The 21772-nt window shown below is 33.5% G+C and overlaps 1 protein-coding gene across 1 annotated transcript in view; it reads left to right on the top strand.

The window, feature by feature from the left end:
- LOC145268362 (eIF-2-alpha kinase GCN2-like) overlaps positions 1-13468 on the top strand; it is a 217889-nt gene extending 204421 nt beyond the window's left edge. The window contains exons 32-33 of the mRNA XM_080123893.1: positions 4993-5058; positions 13268-13468. Coding sequence (XP_079980019.1) covers positions 4993-5058; positions 13268-13322 — 121 coding nt within the window. The 3' untranslated portion in view covers positions 13323-13468. The remainder of the gene's footprint in view (positions 1-4992; positions 5059-13267) is intronic.
- Positions 13469-21772: the final 8304 nt, after the last annotated feature.

Genomic DNA, 21772 nt, shown 5'->3' with positions numbered 1-21772 from the left:
TTCAATCTATCATCCGTTCACCTTGCTAAACTTCCACAAAAAATACTCACTTATCTACAACGACCATCAGTTTCCTCCACTCTCTGTCTTGATGTGATTAAATCTTAACGCAAATTCCATAAACAAAGCTTCTTTTCTAGAACTGCTCATCCATGGAATTCTGTTTTGCTGGCCTGCTTTCCAGTTGACTACAATATGGTTGTCCTTAAGTCCAATGTAAACAAATTGTTGTTGAGTTGCCCCACCCCCACCCCTAAATAATCCATTTCTACCACTAACTATCAATAGTCTGTTACCCTGGTGACCACCATGCATTTATTAACCTTTATCCTCAAGTAGCTTTCTGGTCTTGATAAGTGGTGACTCCCATGTAAAAAAAAAAGTTGTATGTTGTCAAACTCGGGAATCTGCACAGAATTTTGGAACAGAACCCTTTAGTAAATCCATAGAGGGTAGCATGTTCTTGTCTCATCAGCCATGATTGAGTCGAACTCCTAAGTAATTCATAGTTCTTTTCTATTTGCCCACACTGCGGATTGAAGCTTCAACTTCCAGAAGAGTGTCACGTACGAGTGAATGTTACCTTGTACTTTATCCGCTATGCCACAGATCCTAGTGCTGTTTTGAGATTAACATCCAAGATGAAAACAGTACTCCGAATAACCCAACTTACCTAAATTATCAATCCTCATCTAAAAAGTTAAGAAAAACGTAATTTTGTAGTTTGTTTGGAGAAATCATTGCATTTGTTTCAGAATAAATATGCCACCAGGGTTCATTTACGAGGTACTTTCAATAAGTTTCCAGACTTTTTTTTTGTACATGCATTTAAAATTGTCGTAAATTCTGGAAATTTCAGTCTGTTATTGCCACACACCTTATGAGATGACTGACCAATTTTTATGATTTCAGGTTCAAATGAACAGTTGCAGCAGGAATTGGAATGCACCCTACTAAACCTTGATTGTTACAGCTGGTGAATTTCAAAAATGCAATCTGAACGTGAAGACACTTTAGAAGAATGATATGCAAGAAAATTCTATTTTAAACTTGGAAAAAATGCCACAGAAACGTATGGAATGTTTCAGACTGCTTTTGGACCATCTTGCATGAATCAAACATCAGTTTTTGCATTGCATAAGAGATTCAAGGAAGGCAGGGAGTCTGTGAGGGATAATGGGAGATGTGGTAGGAGTAAGGAAGTCATAATACCAGAGTTGATTGGCCAAATAAAGAATTTCATGGATAAGGACTGTCATGTGTCTATATAGATAATAAGTGCACAGTTTGATGTCAGTGTGGGAACTGTACACGCAATTATTCGCAAGGAACTGAAGATATGAAAGATTTGTGCAAAGCCTGTCCCAAGGGTGCTCAGAGAAGATAGAAAGACGTTGTCATGACAGCAGGAAGATGGTCCAGCTGATCACTTCAGATTCTGCAGTTCTTGATGCTCAGGTGACTTACAATAAAAGCTGGATCTACTGCTATGACCCAGAGAGGCTGTCATTATGACACAATTGAGAAGACAAAAGCGGCAGTGACAAGGGTCATTGACCTGCTCACACAAGAGAACTTCAATGGGGCCTTCCAGGAGTTTTTTGGAATGGTACAACAAGTACATTGCAGTTGAAGGAGATTTTTTTTTTTTTTTTACATGGAGTTCACCACTTATCAAGGCCCAATGGCCACTCAGGGATAAGGGTTATTGTGTGTACAGTAATCAAAGGGATAGTGTAGCAATAGTATTGGAGAATTGGTAAGGTGTCATTACTTGGGGGGGGGGCGGTTCATCAGGAATTTGTTTGTGTTGGACTTGAAGACATCCAGGTTGAAGTCGGGAGGGAAACAGGCAAGCGGAACAGAGTTCCACAGGCGTGCAGTTCTAAGAAAGAAGCTTTGTTCATGGTATCTACGTTTTGATTTAGGCACAGAAAGGGAGTGGGGAAAATTATTGACGGTGGTTTCAGCTAGTCGGGTGTTTTTTGAGAAAGATTGGCGAGGGGGAGGGACCAGAGAATGGAGCTCAGACGAGCACCTGCCATGGAAATAACGATAGAACAATGACAGGCTCGCTACGTCTCTTCTGTGAGAAAGAGGTTGCAGAGTAGAGAAGAGACTAAAGTTTCATATGTGTATTATCGATAAAAGTGCCCATGTGGAAAAAGTCTGGAAACTTATTGAAGGCACCTTGTAATTCTGAAACATTGATAATTTTGCTTGGACGTCAAATGGTGTGAGGATGCGACTACAATTAGTGAAAGGGGGGGGAATAGAATGAGTGTTCGTACCTTCATAGAAATAGGAAAGTAAGAGAATGACGTAAGTGATAGGTAAAGCCATATACGGTTATCTGTCTGGTCACCATGCCAACGAATTTTGATTGGATGACGTAAATAAAGTTTATCCTGCAAAGTCCAGTGCATTTATGTTATAAAAGCAAAAAGGAAATATGTTTTCATGTCCTCTGACGTTTAATAAACGTGGATTGGATGGGGGCCACAAACAGAATAAGGTTGAAGAACATTTAGGTTATTTTGTTTTTAAAGAAGACAGTCATGTTTTTTTTTTGAGGGGGGGGGATTTGTAAATTCAATATTTTTCTTTTTGTTTTTATTGTATGGAATCTAAAGTAGGGGTTCTCAACCTTGCTTGGCCCATGCATCCGTTCCACCATTTGTAAGAATGTCATCCTCTCCCTCTTTCCCATCCTTTCCAAGATTGCCTGTCTCAAAAAATGCACTGCTTTGCTATTTCAAGTGCTACGACATACGAAGCTTCAGTAACTTTTTGGTTTTCTTTAAAATCTTCTGTTGAAAACAGCTTCATCTTTTTGAGAGCATTGCCATGGTGTTTAAAAAAAAATGTTTGTTCTTGTTTTCGTGATGAGGATGAACATTTTGCAAATGTTGCTTCATTTTTGCTGGTTTCATAGAATCATTTGTCAAAACTTTACTACAAATAACACACTGGAGCATTTTTTCTCCATTTATGATGACGTGAGTCCATATTCAATTTATGAATGATTGTACTTTTTCTTTTTTCTTTATTGATACTCTGAATTCTATAAATAAGAAACAAGACAAAGTTACAACTATACATGGGTTGAAAATTCACCCCTGAGAATGAATGAATCCAAAAAAGTGATAGATGATGAAAAACATGGCTATAATAACAGTAAACCAAAACTTCTACTTCAACAGTCCAACTCCATATCCATGTCATCATCAGTAACAGTTTTGATAACTGTTCATGTTTTCAGTTACATGCAGATCTGGAGACTTTTTTGGTTTGGTCATATTGAAAGAATAGATGAGAGTTCTTCATTAGTAGGTGTAGAGGCTGAGAACTCCTGAAAAAAAAAACATAGTAAGAAAAGTTTTGAAAGAAAGGCAAATTTGGCCAGAGATTTGTTAGTTTTTTAAGTCAATTTCTAACGGCCATCCGACATGTGAAACAGATGCTAACCCGAATAATGAGGATAGATTTAATAAAAAATTTGTCAAACTTGAAATGTCATTTTTAAACACAACTAGACATTGCTGATTCTGATTTTTCGGCCATGAAGAATATTTTCCCATTACCGGTAGTCTGAGCAAGATTACACAATTTTAAAAAATAAATAGTAGCAAAATGAACTATTATAGTTTTAACAACATGGTACAACTATAACAAATGAAAATTGGCTTATCAGAATCAGTTTGGTCTATATATGAGGTGCCTTAAATAACTTTCAAGACTTTTTTGTATGGCCACTTTTATTGATAGTACACACATGAAACTCTCATCCCATTCAAAGTAATCTCCTCCGGCTGCAATGCACTTGTTGTACAACTTCTGGAAGGCCCCATAGAAGTCCTCTTGTGTGAGCATGTCAATCACCCTCATCACAGCCCCTTTCATCTCCCTAATTGTCACATAACGACAACCTCTCAGGTTTACCTTGAGCCTAGGGAATAACCAAAAGTCACAGGGAGCAAGGTCTGGACTATAGGGAGGGTGAGGAACTGTATTGATGTCCATCTTGGTTAAATAATCTGTAACAAGAATAGAGTACCCTTGGGACAAACTTTATGCAAATCTTCTGCGTTTTCAGTTTCTCATGAATAATTGTGCGTTCAATTCCCACACTGATATCAAACTGTGCACTTATTGTCTCTATAGACACTCGGCGGTCCTTATCCATGAAATTCTTTATTTAGCCAATCAACCTTAAAATCATAAAAATTGGTCAGTCATCTCATAAAATATATAGCAATAACATACTGACTTTTCAAGAGTCTACGAGAATTTTAAATGCCTCTACAAAAAAAAATCTGGAAACTTATTGAACGCACCTAGTATATCAGCTTAAATGTTATTGAGGTCCAACTTTTAAAATCTTACAAGCTAACTTTATCTGGTAGACGTCAAACTGAATTTGGAAATGAAGAGGCAAATTTCATTTCAGATTCATGATTCTTTTTCTTGTAACAATGTCAGTGATTTCATGATTGTGAAAAATTTCTTTATCCTATCATCATTATCATCATCACCACCATCATCATCATCATCATCATCATCATCATCATCATCATCACGTTCATTCTACATATTGCATGTGCTGGATGGCTTTTAAAAATTGACTTTCAAACTAACCCATCTCTGGCCAGGTCTTTATTTATCCCTTTTTTCTTTCAAATCAGTCCTTATCACTTCCTCCTATATATTTTTTTGTCTTCCTCTGCCAGCTGAACCAGCTACCTCAACTGTTCTACATCTACTAACCCAAGAACTCTCATCCATTCCTTTAATGTGACCATACCATCAAAGTCTCCTGTTCTGCACACATCATCCTATTTTATTCTTTCTCTGACGTCATCCGATCTAGGCCTGTCTTTATTAGTCACATATATACATCCATCGTACCATTCTTATATCATTTCGCCTAATACATCTATCTTAATTGCTATCGCTCCTTATTTAAAAAGACAAAAAATTTTATATTTTCAGCAAATGCAAACGGAAAAATTTCCACGAATTATGTGAGAAGATACGAGAAATCCGATTTAACAAGGGGTAAGTTTTATTAGAGTTTTTTTTTTACATGGGCATCGCCACTTATCAAAGCCCAGAGGCCACTCGAGGATAAGAGGTTAAAGAGTGTACAGTAGTCAATTGGACAATGTCATAGGAATCATTAGTAATGGAGATTCGGTAAATTTGTTAACTTATATGAAACGTTAGACTTGAAGACAACCATATTGTATTCGTTGTTGACTTTTATGTTTAAATGATGGGTTTAATAAACATTTTGGGATTTCTTGAATGTTATTTTCTAATCAATTTTTTTTATCGATGTAACTTCCGACCTTCTTGATAGCACAACGGATAAAAGTGTTAAGTATAATCAGTTCTTCATGACAGTTTTCTGGAGGTTGATGGTTCCACCTTCATTACAGATAATACTAAAAAAAAACAATTCTGAGTGACTAAATATTTCTAACCAATCATGGTCGATGAAATGAGAGCAAGTATAAATGGTACTGTTCGAAATCCCATAAATATTATCAAGCTCAATAAGATGCACCTGAAGAAGGCTGCAGGTTACATCTACCAAAACATTGTGATAATACTTATTATCAATCCTCATCTAAAAAAAAAATCATAAAATGACGAGATTTTGTATTATTGGGATTATTATTCGAAGTACTCTTCAATGTTTTGATCAATGTAACCTCTGACCTTCTTTTCAAAATCATAGCAAACTTCTGAAAAGATTCACTTGAAAAAGGTCGGAGGTTACATCAGCTGAAATGTTGTAAGAATAACATTCAAGATGAGAACAGCAGTCATCCAATTAATACAATTTATTAATCCTCATCTAAAAAAATGCACCTGTGGAAGGTCAGAGGTAACATCATTCCCACTAATACAAATGATCAACTTTCATCCCCTAAAAATACACCTGAATAAGGTCAGAGGTCATATGATCCAAAAAGTTGTAAAAATAATATACCAAGATGAAAATAGCTGTCCGAATAATTCAAATAGTATAAGGATCCTTAGGTTCAACTGGAAGGTTAGAAAGTTTAAGAAGACGCACCCGGAGAAGGTTGGAGGTTATGTCCGTCAAAACATTGTGAGAATAGCATTCCTAGATGAGAGCAGTAATACAAATAATTTAAATACATATTATCAAACCTCATCTCAAAAATACAAGTTTATGGAAAGGGTGGGATTTTTATTTGGACTACAAGATATACCTGAAGAAGGTCGGTGGTTATGTCGGCTGAAACATTGTGAGAATAGCATTCCTAAATGAGAGCAGTAATACGAATAATGCAAATGATACCTATTATCCGTTATCATCTCAAACATACAAATTTAATAATAGGGTGGGATTTTTATTTGAATTATTGTTCCTATCTTGGGTGTTAATGTCACAATGTAACTTATGACCTTTTCAAACTCATGGATCTTCATATCAAACTTCTGACTTTGAAAAAATGCAATTGGAAAAAGTCAGGGGTTACGTTTATCGGTATTTCTGCATTTACCGACTTGCAGTTTCTACAAATTTTCTCGGGTGCGCTCGACTACTGATGGGAATAACCAGAAATGGCTGATCACCAAATGTTCGCTACAAGAAAACTATAATGATGAAACAGAAAAACATGAAACACAATAAAATCACAAGCATGTATCTAACCCTACCCTAACCAGCGCAATTAAAATTAATTTTTTTATTTCTTCTAATTTACAAAAAAAAGTAGCCTTCATAGATTTGCATTAGCTAAAAACAGACAGCACGTTCATTAAAAATTGAGGAACGCTTGGTCAACCTTTTCCGGTTATTTCTGTCAGTTGCGGAACGAGCCTGAGCCAACTTTGTCGAAATTGCAAGTCGGTAAATGCAGAATCATATTTGTCAAAATATTGTCAAAAAAAAAAAGAAATATCCAAGATGAGAATATGAGTTTTATCCTTTTTTGAAAAAGAAAAAGATGTTTCTATTTCTTTACTCACGTGACGTTTACTCATATTTATAAATCTTTATGTACAGGATTCACTCCAAAAATAACCTTTCATTATGAATTTTGGAACACAGGTTCTAAGCATAAGGATGTATAATGTGAGCTATATGTAGTTTTATGCAAAGGGAACAAAGAGAGGCTGCAAGCCCTTTGTGAAAATTCTAAAATCTCCGATTTTCGTAAAATTTTAACAATGTGTGTTAAACATAAATTTCAAATTTCAGTTTTTTTTTTTTTTAGTAGTTTAATGAACTTTTAAGATAATAATACGGGCATAACCACCAATTTTAAAATTAAAATATTTTAGATTTGCATTCAATTTGATCCATCATCATTAGACACCAATTAAGCAAAATTCCCTGAATATCAATTTCTTCTAAAGATTTCTTAAATTTAACTTTTGTGAATTTTCCAAAAACTTTTAGGCATTTTCCAAAAAATTTTAGGCATTTTCCAAAAATTTTTTAGCCATTTTCCATAACCTATAGTCAAAAGACATCTATCTATTAAACAAGATCCTCGAATTTCAATTTCTTCAAAAAAAAAACAAAAAAAACTTTTAAACTTAAATTTTAGACATTTTCAGGAATCAAAAATATGTAATGCATTTCTATCAAAATTGGAATAAGGATTCTAGATATAAGGTTTATTATCATTATATCTTGATTTTAATCTTAGTAAGGAGATATAAAAGTGATGTAAAAACTGCTTTGTCCAACAGGTTAATTTTTCTCATCTTTATAAAACAAATAATTTTTATGGGGGTAAATGAATGTAAGGAATAAGCATTATATATATATACGTGTAAAAAAATGGTGAAAAAACTGTTCTATTCAATAGATTAATTTTATAAAACAAATAATTTACACGATTCTGATATATTAATATCTTTTTCTTTTAGAAAACTCTGTTCACAAAAAATAAGGCTCAATCATTTCCAAAAAATTTTTTTTATAATTTTATTTTTGAATTGGGTGCCCAATAATCATACACATCCTGGTATACCTTTCAGTTCCTCCTGTAGCCATTTTAGTGCCACCCATGCTTTAAAAAACTTATCTCTTTGAGCTTGTTCTAGTATGGTGAACTTAATATTGAACAAAAACTGCCAAATTCTCTGCGTATTGTGAAGAGCAGGTATCTTATGTTGAAGAGGAAAGCGGGGGATAAATATAAGCATATGATCGAAATCCGATCGTTTTAAAAAGCTAAGATGTAATATACTCCCAAGATGTCATGTCAGATAATGATATAAACTTTTAATCCTTCTTTTTCCCTCCATAGCTCATGCAGCACACACTTTCCAAATCGGCCTTACATGTATATGTTTAATAGTGTTGTATAACTAATGGGACCTCGTATATATTCCTTAGCACTTTCTATATCAATCTGTACAGTTTATTATTAACTAGCCTGGATTCCCGGCGTTGCCCGGGTGTTTGGTATGTGTTGAGCAAAAAAAAAAAAGAAAAAAAAAACAGTTGTAGTAGGCAGGCAGGCAGGCTTGAACCCGTGATGTGAAGGCGGAAAAGAAAGTGGAAGTGTGTTTAAGCGTGTTGGTTGACAAAAAAAAAAGAAATAGAAGTAAGAAGCAAGCTCAAACCTGTAATGTGCCAGAGGAAAAAGAAATGAAAAAAAACTAAACTGTCTTACCAATATGCATACAGTGGTTGTTTTTGGCTGTTTTTTTATATTTGTTGTCCAAAGGTTTGAGCTTCAAAATGATACTGATCTCATGAAAATCCGTTGCCTCTGTCAAACGTTTTAGGTTGACATACATACATTCATTCATACATATATACATTTAAACAGACAGGTGAGATTTATATTATAGATAATAATATTCATTTTGAAATAACAAATATTTGGCAGATACTAGTAACAAAAAATATTTCTCATAAAAATAATTTTTATTGAAAGCAAAATATTCTACAAATAAATAAAATGAATATGTTTATTTATCAATTTATTTAAAATTGTAGCAAATTCTTTTTAAAACAAATATTATCCGTCTCTTTAATTGTCGGTTAAATTTTCTTCAAATCAATAAAACGAATGTCATGTTTTTAAACTTACTTATTAAACACTGTACTGTTGTAGTTGACTGACGGAAATTTTATTTCGGAACAATTCATTTAAAAATGGATAAACTCAAAATATTTACCTTAGGAACATCAGATTAACCAGTAATCACCAGCTTTTGCTGATTGGATGATCTGATTTTATTTTAAACTAACAGGAGTACCCGGTATCGCCTGGGTGTGGAGAGGTGGTATAGGTATAGTAAGGAACCACAAGGGTGGAGAGAGGTGTTAAAAAATAAAAAGGCGGAAAAGAAGGTGAAAAAAAGCTAACGTCTTAGCTGATACGTCTATCGCGAAACCGAAAGTCACGAACATTGGAATTAAGGGTAGTCAGTCGAAAGGAGACGATGACTTTCAAAAATGTTGACGAAAAAAGCAACTCCTCCTTGTAGAAAACTGCCAAGTTGAGGGTGAAGGAATTAATGTTTTTAGCCAATTTTTTGATATTTGTTGTCTGAGAGACAGAGCTTTAAAACGATACCGATTTCGTCACATTCTAACCCATTTGTCAAAAGTTTTTCCAAGACATACAAACACACAAGCACACATTTTGCCTTTTATATATTAGACTAGAGGGAGTACCCGGCATTGCCCGGGTGTTTGGAGGTGTGTGTGGTGTTAAATAAAAAAGAAACCGGGTGGGGGGTGGGGGTAAAAGTTGGTAGGATCGAACCCGAAGCCCTGAGGCGAAGTTTGAAAATAAAATCGGCCAGCCAGAATGAGTTACTGAAAGATTTTTGAATTTATTTAAGTAAGAATCAAATTGACAGGTGCGCGCACGGAAGTCGTCAAGCGTTACAATGACGATGTAAGCATTGTTATAAGCGGAGTAAAAAAATAAAACAGTGTTAAAACTTAAGTGGGGGGGATAATCAAAACATCGAAAAAGAAAACAAAAAAACTAACGTAAGGCAAACGAACGATGTTAAATGTAAGAATTAAAAAAACAAAAAAGAAAACAAAAAAACGAACACATGAAAAATGGCTTAATTAGCCTGTTTCGATATTAAAATTTAAAAAATCGGTGAGTACCTGGGTGTTTTTGGGTGTGTGGTCGGGGATGGATAAGCGAAGTAAAAAAAAACAAAACAGAAAAACGAACGTTACGTGAAAAATGGCTTAAATAACACTGGTTCAATATTTAAATTTAAAAAATCAAAAAAAAAAGAAGACATCTCACACCATGATTTGAACCCAAAACATTTAGATAACGAACCAACGCGCTAACCAACTGAGCTAACGCGACGTACATGAAATTTAGTCAGTTCTTCAACTATTTAAAGTAAATCAGGTCATGACGTCATCTGAAGCATTCTTAGAACCGGTCATCGTCACGAGAGGACGATTTTTGTTACACCCCCCCCCCCTCCCCTGTCGAAAATTGTCAACTTCGGGGTGAAAAAATTAACGTTTTCGGCCAATTTTTCTGATATTTTTCGAGCAAAGGATGGAGCTTCAATATGATACCAAGTTTATGAATTTTTGTTGTGTCAGTTGTAAGTTTTTAGCGGACACACAAACACACATACATACAAACATACATACACACATTTTCGCTTTTATATATATATAGACTAGCAGGATTTCCGGGAATTGTCCGGTTGTGTGTAGGTAGTGTAGTAAGAAACCCCCCAAAAAAAATAAATGTGGTAGTAGCGAGGTGGGGGAATAAAAACAACAGTAGGCAGCACAGGGTGAAAAGAGGTGTTGTTAAAGAAAAAAGTGGTAGTAGGCAGGCAACCCATAATGTGAAGGTGCCTGATGTGTGGAGAGATGGTGTAGCAAGGAACCCCGGAGGGGGGAGGGCTACAAAAAAGTGGTAATAGCAGGGGTGCCCGGCATTACCCGGGTGTGTGTAGATAGTGTAGTAAGAGACCTGGAGGAGGGGGGGTGTAAAAATAAAATTTTGTTGCTACTCTCTTAGTGGGATTACATATTTGAGAGAGTACGCCCACTAGGATAAAGTATAAGAATTATTAAACAGGAACAAAATGTATGTATTGTTGGCTAGGAACACACTTTCTTAGTAACTGTAAGTGGTGAACGTAAAAGTTGTGCATGCAAAGTGTTTTCTTTTGTTTCTATGATGGCGGAAATATGTCTCTACTTCATTTTTTTTTTTTATTTTAAAATTGTAATAATTTAATTCTTTTTTAAATAATAAATATTCTCTGTCTTGATGGTACCATTATTATAAACAATTATCGAAACATCGAGCGGGCGGAAATCATCAGCATCGAGGCCATGTTGCTGAAGTCACAGCTACGCTGGGTCAGGCACGTCTCTAGAATGGATAATCATCGCCTGCCCAAGATATTCCTATATGGCGAACTCTCTACTGGCCGTGATGACAAAGGGGCACCAAAGAAAAGATATAAAGACGCTCTGAAGAAGTCCCTTGGTGACTGCCATCATTGACCACCTCCAGTGATCTGCTCTCGCTGCTGACAGGGATACCTGGCGACGTACTGTCCACCAGGCTGTCGGCTATATTGAGATCTCCCGCACAGAGAATCTGTGGGAGAAGCGCTGCAGGAGGAAGATTTGGGAAGTCTCAGCAGCCACTGTGGCCAAACCTCCTTGTCCCGCATCAGGATCGTCAGCCACAAGCGTGCATGCAGTTGACGTGGACAACCCCCTTCATAGAATTTTTGTTTGTGAAGTACAGCCAAGATAAACAATTGTATTCTTCAAAATAATAAAACAAATGTATAAACTTTTAAAATGCATTTATTTTAAATTTCACCATTGAACGATATAATTTTATTTGGGAACAATTCATTTTAAAATATTAAATCAAATTTTTATTTTTATTTTAATGACATCAGATTAATCTTTAATCAGCATCTTTGCTGATTGAATAGTATATTTTTCTTTAAATATGTGTGAAAGGTGATAACTAGGTCTGTGACAACAGCATATTCTTTTCATTGTTTTGACTCTTGAGTATATATCCATTAATATCTTATACGTTTTTATATAGACTGATATGGTTCTCAGTTAATTGACTATGTCTTACTGTGTCGGATATATATTTGAATCAAAAGAATGAAAAGAATATTCTGTTGTCACAGCCTTTAATGATAATGTACGTCTGAACATAAAATGCCTTAGTGTATTATTATATAGATAAGTAACCACTATTTATTCATATCTTTATTATAATTCTTTTTAAATAAATTGTATATTCTATAAAAAAATTATATAGAAGGATGTGGGTATTTATGGAAGCAATATTAATAGGATGATGGCTTGATACTTACTAATTGCTTCAAATAATAATGACTAAAACTATCCAAATGTTCCACTTTTCATAAATTTATATAATGAATTTTTCCAAAATATTAAATTGCAATTATTTAACTGAAATAAGTATTAATAATATAAAAGCATATTATATTTATAGTATTTCATTTTTTCATTTGTTGCATTCCTGCTATCTACCTGCAAGTCTCATGAGAGAGGCAACAATTGTGGCAGTCACAAAGACCTATTTTCTCTTGTAAATCAATGTTTGACCACACACTAGCCAATCAGCTTACAGGACACATTGATTCATCGGTTCCCTAAAGAACTACTTTTCAGAACTACAGAGAATCATAAGTCAGGACTGGATCTCCAGCCAAGCAACACCTTTCCTCTTTCATCCCCTGTCCACTAGACATCTCTTCCTGCTGTGAAATAAATTCCATATTTCGTTGTTATTGTTGGAAAGAAGTTTTGTTGTTTCTTTTGTGCTGTGTTCTTCATTAAATATATTTTATCAAAATATTACCCCAAAACCATCTTGAATTGTCCACTCAGCTTGATTGCTTCTCTTTTGTATTCCTTTTTAAGAACGGGGTAAATTTCTCCCAAAATTATCAAAGATGTTACACCATCCAAGATAATTTTATTAATATTTTGCAGTGCGTCATGTATTTACTGATTTGATATGTGGAATATCAAACGGAAAAGCAAATTGATAATTTTAAAGATTAATACTTTAAATATTGCCGTTAACTGTTTGTTTTTGTTCATATTTTCTTTCAACATTCCATTTTTTTCTGTATTGCTATCAGCTTTCATAAATACCATAAATATTTACCAAGAATGTTTCAAGCATTTCTCTTTCTCTTTTAAATTAATATATATATATATATATATTTTTTTTTTTTTTTGTTTCAGACTATATAATATAATTCTCTTCACCACAAAAGATAATTTTTTCAAAATTATCTGAACACGGATCACCCAAGTTAGCTGTGATATACAACGAGGACTACTTGACCAAGGTTTAAAAAAAAAAAAAAAAAACTATCTGCAAGTCTATAAAAAATATATTTTATTTAAATATGAAATTATATTTACATATATTTTTGATTTGTCTTAAACCCCTATTGCGGAACTCAAATTTGTGACATTTGATTGACCTTGCTTTTAGGAAAGTTAAAAAAAATATATTCCTATGGTTGAGAGGAGGTGGTGCAAGTTGCATAATAGTTGCCAACACAAAGTAAAGAATCTCCAACTGAAGTTCACATCCTGCCATATCTTTTCACTTACACACATATATCATTGTGTATGTATCCCGACCCCAGTTTCTCATCATTGAATCATCTTATAAGTATTATCTTTTGAAGTAACCCTGAACAACTAATTTTACAATTTATATTTTTTTCTTAAGAAACAAAACAAAACAATATTAAAAATTTGTTTGATTCTAAAATAAAAAAAAAAAATTTTAATTTTATTTTTAGAAATACATTTTTTTTGTTTTGTTTTTTTTTTACATTATTTTTACCTGTAGGATACATCATCATATTTAAATTTAAAGTTTTGAAATTAAAGCTCCAAGTAAAACGAAAAAATTACAAATGTATAACTAGTTTCAATCAAGATTTTTTCAACAAAATGTATAAGAATGATTTGAAATACAAGCCAAAAAAAAAAAAAAATGACTATTTGCTTAAAAAACTTAATGCATCCATCCATTGATAAGGAATGAAAATTCATTTTTTGTGTCAATGTATGAGGTGCCTTCAGTAAGTTTACAGACTTTTTTCGTACAGACATTTAAAATTGTCATAAACCCTTGAAAATTAAGTATGTTATTGCTATACATTTTATGAGATGGCTGACCAATTTTTATGATTCCAGGTTCAAATGAACAGCTACAGCAGGAATTGGAATACACCCTACTAAAGCCTGATTGTCACAGCTGGTGAATTTCAAAAATGTAATCTGGACTTGAGGACACTTTAGAAGAATAATTTGCAATAAAATTCTGTTTTAAACTTCGAAAAATGCCACGGAAATGTATGGAATGCTTCAGACTGTTTTTGGACCATCTTGCATGAATCGAGTATCAGTTTTTGAGTGGCATAAAGAATTCAAAGAAGGCAGGGAGTCTGTGGTGGATGATGAGAGGTTTGGGAGGAGTAAGGAAGTCCGAACAGCAGAGTTTATTGGCAAAAGAAAGAATTTCATGGATAAGGACCGTTGTGTGTCTATAAGAGACAATAAGTGCACAGTTTTATGTCAGTGTGGGAACTGTACACACAATTATCCGCGATTTGTCCCAAAGGTGCTCAGAGAAGATAGAAAAAAAAACGTCATGACAGCAGGAAGATGTTTGAGCTAATCAACTCACCCTCCCTATAGTCCAGACGTTGCTCCCTCTGACTTTTGGTTATTCTCTAAGCTCAAGAAAAACCTTAGAAGCTGTTATGAGATAATTGAGGAGATGAAAGAGGTTGTTCACATGCTCACCCAAGAGGGCTTCCATGCAGCCTTCCAGAACTTGTTGGAATGGTACAACAAGTGCATTGCAACCGGAGGAGATTACTTTGAAGGGGACTAGGGTTTCATGTGTGTATTATCAATAAAAATTACCCATACGAAAAAAGTCTTAATGAAGGCATCTCATAATTTGACTTGCGTGCTAGTTTTCCTCAAATGGTACTATTTAAAGTCTGATTAACATTTCTGGGTTTTTCCTTTTTTTTTCAAACATTTCTGACGTATATCCGTGAACAGTTATTGGATTAAAATAGCTATTCTCACTCTCTTCTTCTTTTTCTTTCTCTCTCTCTCCATCTAGTGGTCAAAGATTTTTATATTTTGCAACATCGCCTACAGTCCTCGGAACTTTGAGTCATCTGTCTTCAAGTTCCACTCTGTACAGTCTTATCTAATCACTTATTTTCAAGTTTTCCTTGGCCGGTCAACCTTCCTGCAATTTAAGACATCAATGCTTCTGCAACAGTTGTTCCAGAAGGATAAACACTCCACATGACCATAGCAGCATAACTGATTCGTCCTTAAGATACCCTGAGCAAATGTAGGCCTTTCACCAAATTCTTTGACTTAATGAGTTGCTGTATTTATTTATTTATTTGCGGACTGTTATCTTCATCTTCATAGTTGTTGTTGTTTCAACACGTTTCGGGGTGCATGGCGTAGTGGATAAGGCATTGAGTCTCAACGGTACCAGGTGAACATTGTCTGAAGATAGTGGTTTCAATCCTACCCAAAGCCTGCCAGAGGATTAGTTGGCCAAAAACGTAATAAGACAACAACTATGGAAGACAGTAATTACTGGGGATACAGTTACAAGACTCAGTATTCATATCTTGTTACGGTTAATCACTTGAAGAAGGCCAGAGGAAGAGTTGGCCATAACGTGATTAAACAATAACAACTATGAAGATGACCATAGCAATCCGCAAATGAATAACTACACAAATTACTCATCTGAAAGGATTCAAAAAAAAAAAATTAATATCTAATGTGTTGGGTTTGGTTGAATTTAACATTGCAGATCCATCTAATTATGAATCTGTCATTTCGCTGCAGTCGCATGCGACTGCAGCGAAAATTCAGAAATAGATTTTATTTTTATTTATTTTTTTGATTAAAGATTAAAAGACATCTACAAGTCAATTAAGAAAATGATTTGAAATAATTTAACATTTTTTGTAATAAATGTACAAAAACTTCCTATTTTCTTTCTCTACACTTTAATTTAAATTAGTTTTTCTATTAAAAAAAATAACAACTCTGAAGGTAAATGTGTATAATAGCTTATCATATGGAAACTCATTTTTGACATGGGACGGGCTTTGTTAACTATTCTGTTCCTAAACTGTTTTCTTATTTTGCATACCAATTGTCGATTCTTTTTAATTTTTTATGAAAATTTCAAATGACGATTTTAAAAGAAAAAAACAAATCTCCTCACATTTTTCAAGCAATTACAAGGAAAACATTAGAGAAAAATACTCTTGTAATATACACCTATTTCATGATTACATTTTTATTTTTTGAAAAATTATACGAGAGTGAATTACTGCCATTTGAACATTTTTCAAAAGCATTGAATCTTTAATTAAATGTGAAGAAATTCTAAAAGAATCAGAATCGGTACTTGTATTGAAATGAGGAATTTAGAAAAAAATTGGTAATTGTATCAAAATAAGGGAAAATTTTGGAATCCTCCCATCACTAACATTATATAGTTATATAAATATATAAAATAACAGATTGCCTTTGAAAAAGTCATCGTGCAAGCTGCAATTTTATGCTCGGTTTGTTTTTATTATTTTTCTACATTTTTTCACTCGTTATTTTTAAAGAACATGCACATCTTTGCAATTTATTACTATAATAAATTGTGGGTTCACTTAATGCCGTAACCAGCAAATTCTAGCATTGCTACAAATATTATTTGCTGATTTCTTTCTGTCTCTGATGTGAAGAATAGCAAGAATAGCATTCTTTGAAACTCCACGGAATAAGGACTTTGTAAGTTGTTTTTTGGAGTATTTAGTCAAACAATAAATTTTGATTGTAAATTTTAACTCACAGTTTTAATTTCTTTTCTCTTATATATAATAACAACATAGCTACATTCCAATTTCAAAATATTTTTCTTTCTTTCCGCATGTCAAAATTTCAGTACGTTTTTACAGATCTGTTTTGTTACACAGAAGCAATCATGTCAATATCGAATCTTTTCATGTGTATACTCATCAGGAAAACAAAAATGTGTTAGCCATCTTTGTTTAATGATTTTATATATATATATATATATATAAATATATGCACATGTACAAATATACATTGGTTTTTATAATAAAACAAAGAAATAAGTGTAACAAGACTTATTCTGTCACTTGAAAAACCAATAAATATTTCTCCCTTATGGAAACCTTTAGATTTTCCTCCAGCATCAGTGAGAAACATTAAATAAAACTTTTTGTTCTTGTAAAATTGGCGAGATTGCATCTCTTTTAAAAGATGAGCCTCACAAAACAGAGTGATCGTGACAATGTCTCTCACCATCCATGGTCATTTAAACGCCCATTTTACATGCTGACATGTTGGACAGCTTTTAGGAAATGATATCCAAACTAACCTATCTCCAGCTAGGTCTATTTATCCCTTATTCTAAAGTCTATCCTTGGCTTATCCCTGTGAACTGACTCTGCTGCCTCAACTGTTTTACATCTACAAACCCTAGAACCCTTGTCCTTTCATGTTTGGTCTAACATTCATTTTACTATTTCTTTGGATGGTTTTAAGAAATTGACTTCTAAATTATCCAATCTTTGGCTAGGTCTTTATTTATCCCTCTTTCTCTTAAATCCATCCTTATCACTTTTCCCCTCTTTTTTACCTTGGTTTTCCAATATTAATTTAAACAAATACTTATTTGTTTAAAATTAATATTTCGGCGATAAATACCATCCTCAGAATTTTATACATTTTTTTTCTTTTTCTTTTTTTTATCATCACCATGATGTTAAATTGAAGAAAGAAAAGAAAAACAGTTAGTAAAGAGTTCACGTATTGTCCATCTGGGGTGTCATTTTGAAATGCCGGAAGAATACGCTTGACGCACATGATATGAAAGTCAGAGTTATTTCCACGATAGATGCGTTGATTGAATTTTATATTAAAATATGTTTATAAGCCAAATTGCAATGCAATATTATGAAAATAAACAAAGCAACAAAAATTTATTTATTTTCATAATATTGCATTGTAATTGGTCTTATAAACGTATTTTATTTCTTTTACAGTATTTTTGATTTGTCATTGCTCAGGTCATCTTTGACCAAGTCATTCAAATTCTTTCTTGGCCTGCCTTTTCCTTGCTTCCCCTCAATTGGGATGGCCATCCAACCTGAGCTTCATTCAACATGTCCATAGCATTATAAGCGGTTGCAGGACTCCATTCCGAACACTTTCAGCCTCATTAACAGGAAGTCAGAACTAATTCTGTCGCCAAGGGAGATAACACAAATTCACCTAACCATAGTCATTCTGAGAAAAGGCAAATTAGTGGGAGTCATGTATTTTTAAAGATATGATTTGAATTTATATATTATTTCAATTGGAATTCATCATTGAGATGAGTATGATTTATATTAATCTATTTACTGTGGACTATTATTCTCATCTTTATTAGTTGTTGTTTTCCGCCAACTATTCCTCTGGTCTTCATGGCACAGTTGATAGAGACGTTGAATCTCTATGGTTCCAGATGAGCATTGTCTGAAGATAGCGGTTTCAATCCTACCCAAGCCTGCCAGAGGCTTACTTGGCCAAAATGTGGTGAGACGATAACAACAACGGATGGTAGTGATTGCTGAGAATGCAGTTGGGAGATTCGAAGTTCCTATCCGTCGCGGTTACCACCTGACGAAGGCCAGAGGATTAGTTGGCCGAAACGTCGTGAAAACAACAACTAATAATGATGAGAATAATAGTCCACAGTAAATAGATTAATAAGATCTGAATTTTTTAAAAATGTTTTTTGTCATCAAAAAATTAGCAAAAAAGGAAAGTGATTTTTTTTTGTGTGCATGTTTTTTATTTTTTTTATTATAAAATATTTTTTAATAGAAGGGGTTGCTAAAGAAGTTTCTGCCAATGGATTTTTTTTTTTTTTTTTTTTTTTTTTTTTTCAAATAATTCATCAATTTAAAGAATAAACAGTATTGAATTTTTATTCCTTGTTTGTATTTTTTTTTTTTTTTTTCAAATCATCAATTTAAAGAATAAACAGTATTGAATTTTTATTCCTTGTTTGTATTTTTTTTTTTTAATTATTAATGAGTCCTCGTTTATCAAAGCCAAAAGCCACTCGAGGATAAAATGAATTGACCAACTTATTTTTGTTCTTACCAGATGGAAATTAATCCTCAACAATCCAACAGTGTCTTTGTTGCTGTGGTTCTAAGGTACGGTCTTGTTTAGTGTCAGGAGGTCCATTCGCCTATGTTTTACCCCCTTTTTTGGGAAGGGATTGATTTATTGCTAATGACCTGAGGCATCTTTACCAGGGAATGCTGACGGGGCTGCTCAGGTATTTTTTATGGGCCAAAATCAGCTAATCCTTGTGCGCCGTCTTTTCATCTTACCAGCTGATTTTATGTCTAACCTTTCGAGAAGGAGGAGGGTGTATATAAAATATATATGGAGGATGTAAATAAAATATATATTACTATGATAACAGACATAATGCTAATTATAATGCTACTGAGAAAGTTAAATGGAAAATTTGATTTTAAAAAAATATAACAAAAATATTGAATTAGAATGTAGTGTAGTATCTGTTCTATTTCATTATACTATGTATAGCAATAAACTTTTTTTGTTAACAATGCTTGTAATCCCTTCCTTTCCTATTTGGATCACTTGAAGGGGTTACTTTTTATGAGTTAGCCTGTTTGGAGTCCAGGGGATTGAACGCTGGTAGTGGGGTTTCTTTTGGGCTTGATTTATCTTGAAGTGATTTGTCCTTCTCCCTTTTTTATAATAATAGTTATTATTATTAAGGTGCTTGTTAAGCTATAGTTGACAAATCAATTTTTTAAATATATCGTTTTAAACAAAAACAAGATTACATACATAATTGTCATGTCGAAAATAGTAATATATTCAAAAATTACAAAAATTCATTGCGTAGAACAACTGCTTTTGCGTTATAGTAAAAAAAAAAGTCTATCGCTATAGACAACAAATATTGCAGCCATAACACAAATAACCTAAAATATTCTTTTCGCAGTTATGCCCCCAGTGTATAGTCCCCTACTGCCTACTTTATAATGTCTAAGAAAAATGCAATTTTACACAGTTTTCCGTAAAAATTACTTTTAACTATAAATAACTTTTTACTCAATAAATTTTCGTAATTTTTGGATGTATTACTATTTTCGATATGACAATTAAGTATGTAATATTATTTTTGCTTAAAACAACATATTTAAATATTTAAAAAGAAAAAATTGATCTGTCGACCGTATCTTAAAAAGCACCATTTTTAATTATGAATAAGGGTTTACAGGTACAAGATCTGAATTCAGAAGATTAAATTGTTTTTTACACTAATAGATAGTAAAAACAAAATAAATTGTTTTGTAATATTAAAATAATTACCCACATTTACCCATTCATTTTTTTTTATCATTATTATTATCGCTTATGTTTGAATATGTTTTGAAACATGACTTAAATCATAAATTTATGACGTCACACCAAAGTTATGATTATTTTGTTATGGTAATATTTTAAGCTCTATTTATAAGAAAGTTCAAATAGGTCAGTCCACAATTCGCATGTCGCCAGATCAGAAGCACAGGCGTGTGGTTATGAAATCTTCCCCATCCTCCCTACTCTCCTGACCTTGCACCCTCTGACTTTCACCTCTTCCCAGCTATGAAGTTGTTTTTGAAAGGAAAGCGTTTCCCAGATCATTGATTTCTGAAGTCACGTCGTGGTTAGAGGACCAACCTGGGGTGTTCTACAAAAATGGTCTCCAGAGCTGCATCAAACGATGGGAGAAATGCATAACTCTGGGTGGTTCCTATGTAGAAAAAGACTAATAACTGTGCCGAGTTTCGTTGCTTTACTGCTATGGGAAGTGGGTCAGGGGCATTACTTATTGCACACCCTTCGTATCATTTATATTTGAATTCATGTTTTGAAGCATGATGTAAATCATAAATTTATGATGTCATACCGAAGCTATAATTTTGTTGTTATAGTAATGTTTTAAGCTCTAATTTATAAGAAAGTTCAAATAGGTCAATTGAACCTTAGACATAAGATCGAAAGATTTCAATTTCTGTTCACAGTATCTGCTTTATTTATTGGGAATGTATTATTAATGCGATGTTCCTACAAATGAGATTCTTCTCAATTCTGAATCAAAGCCACAAACTACTCAGGTTTTTTTTAGTCTAAAAAAAAATAAAAATAAAAAAAAATGGCAGGAAAATTCCTAGAATTCCTATTCTCAACATTTTGCTCTGTGAAAAAAGAAATCTTTTTCATAAATTCACAAATTAAGTAGCTTTTTTTTTTTAATTTTTATTTCTTTTTACTCGGGAGGTGGGAGTGGAGTGGATAATGGTTTATCAAGGCCTGGAAGCCACTCTAGGATGTGTTAATAAATGTTAGGTAGATGGTAAGACAACATGATCAGTAAAGGTGGAACTTGGGGAGATTATTTAAGAAGCCGGTTAGATTTGAAGATAATTATGCTATAGTCAGCAGATTTGGCTATTCTGACTTTCTCCGCCCCACCCTCGATAATTGTGTTTAGGAATTATGACTTTTTTTTTTTTTTTTTTTTTTTTTTTACGCGGTGGTCACCACTTATCAAGGCCCGGAAGCCACTCA

The sequence above is a fragment of the Euprymna scolopes genome, chromosome 43 (genome assembly GCF_053919585.1).
Source record: "Euprymna scolopes isolate OS-2025 chromosome 43, ASM5391958v1, whole genome shotgun sequence".
NCBI classification, from domain to species: Eukaryota; Metazoa; Mollusca; class Cephalopoda; order Sepiida; family Sepiolidae; genus Euprymna; species Euprymna scolopes.
Note: the sequence above shows the minus strand (reverse complement) of the source record. Positions and strands in the feature narration are given on the sequence as shown.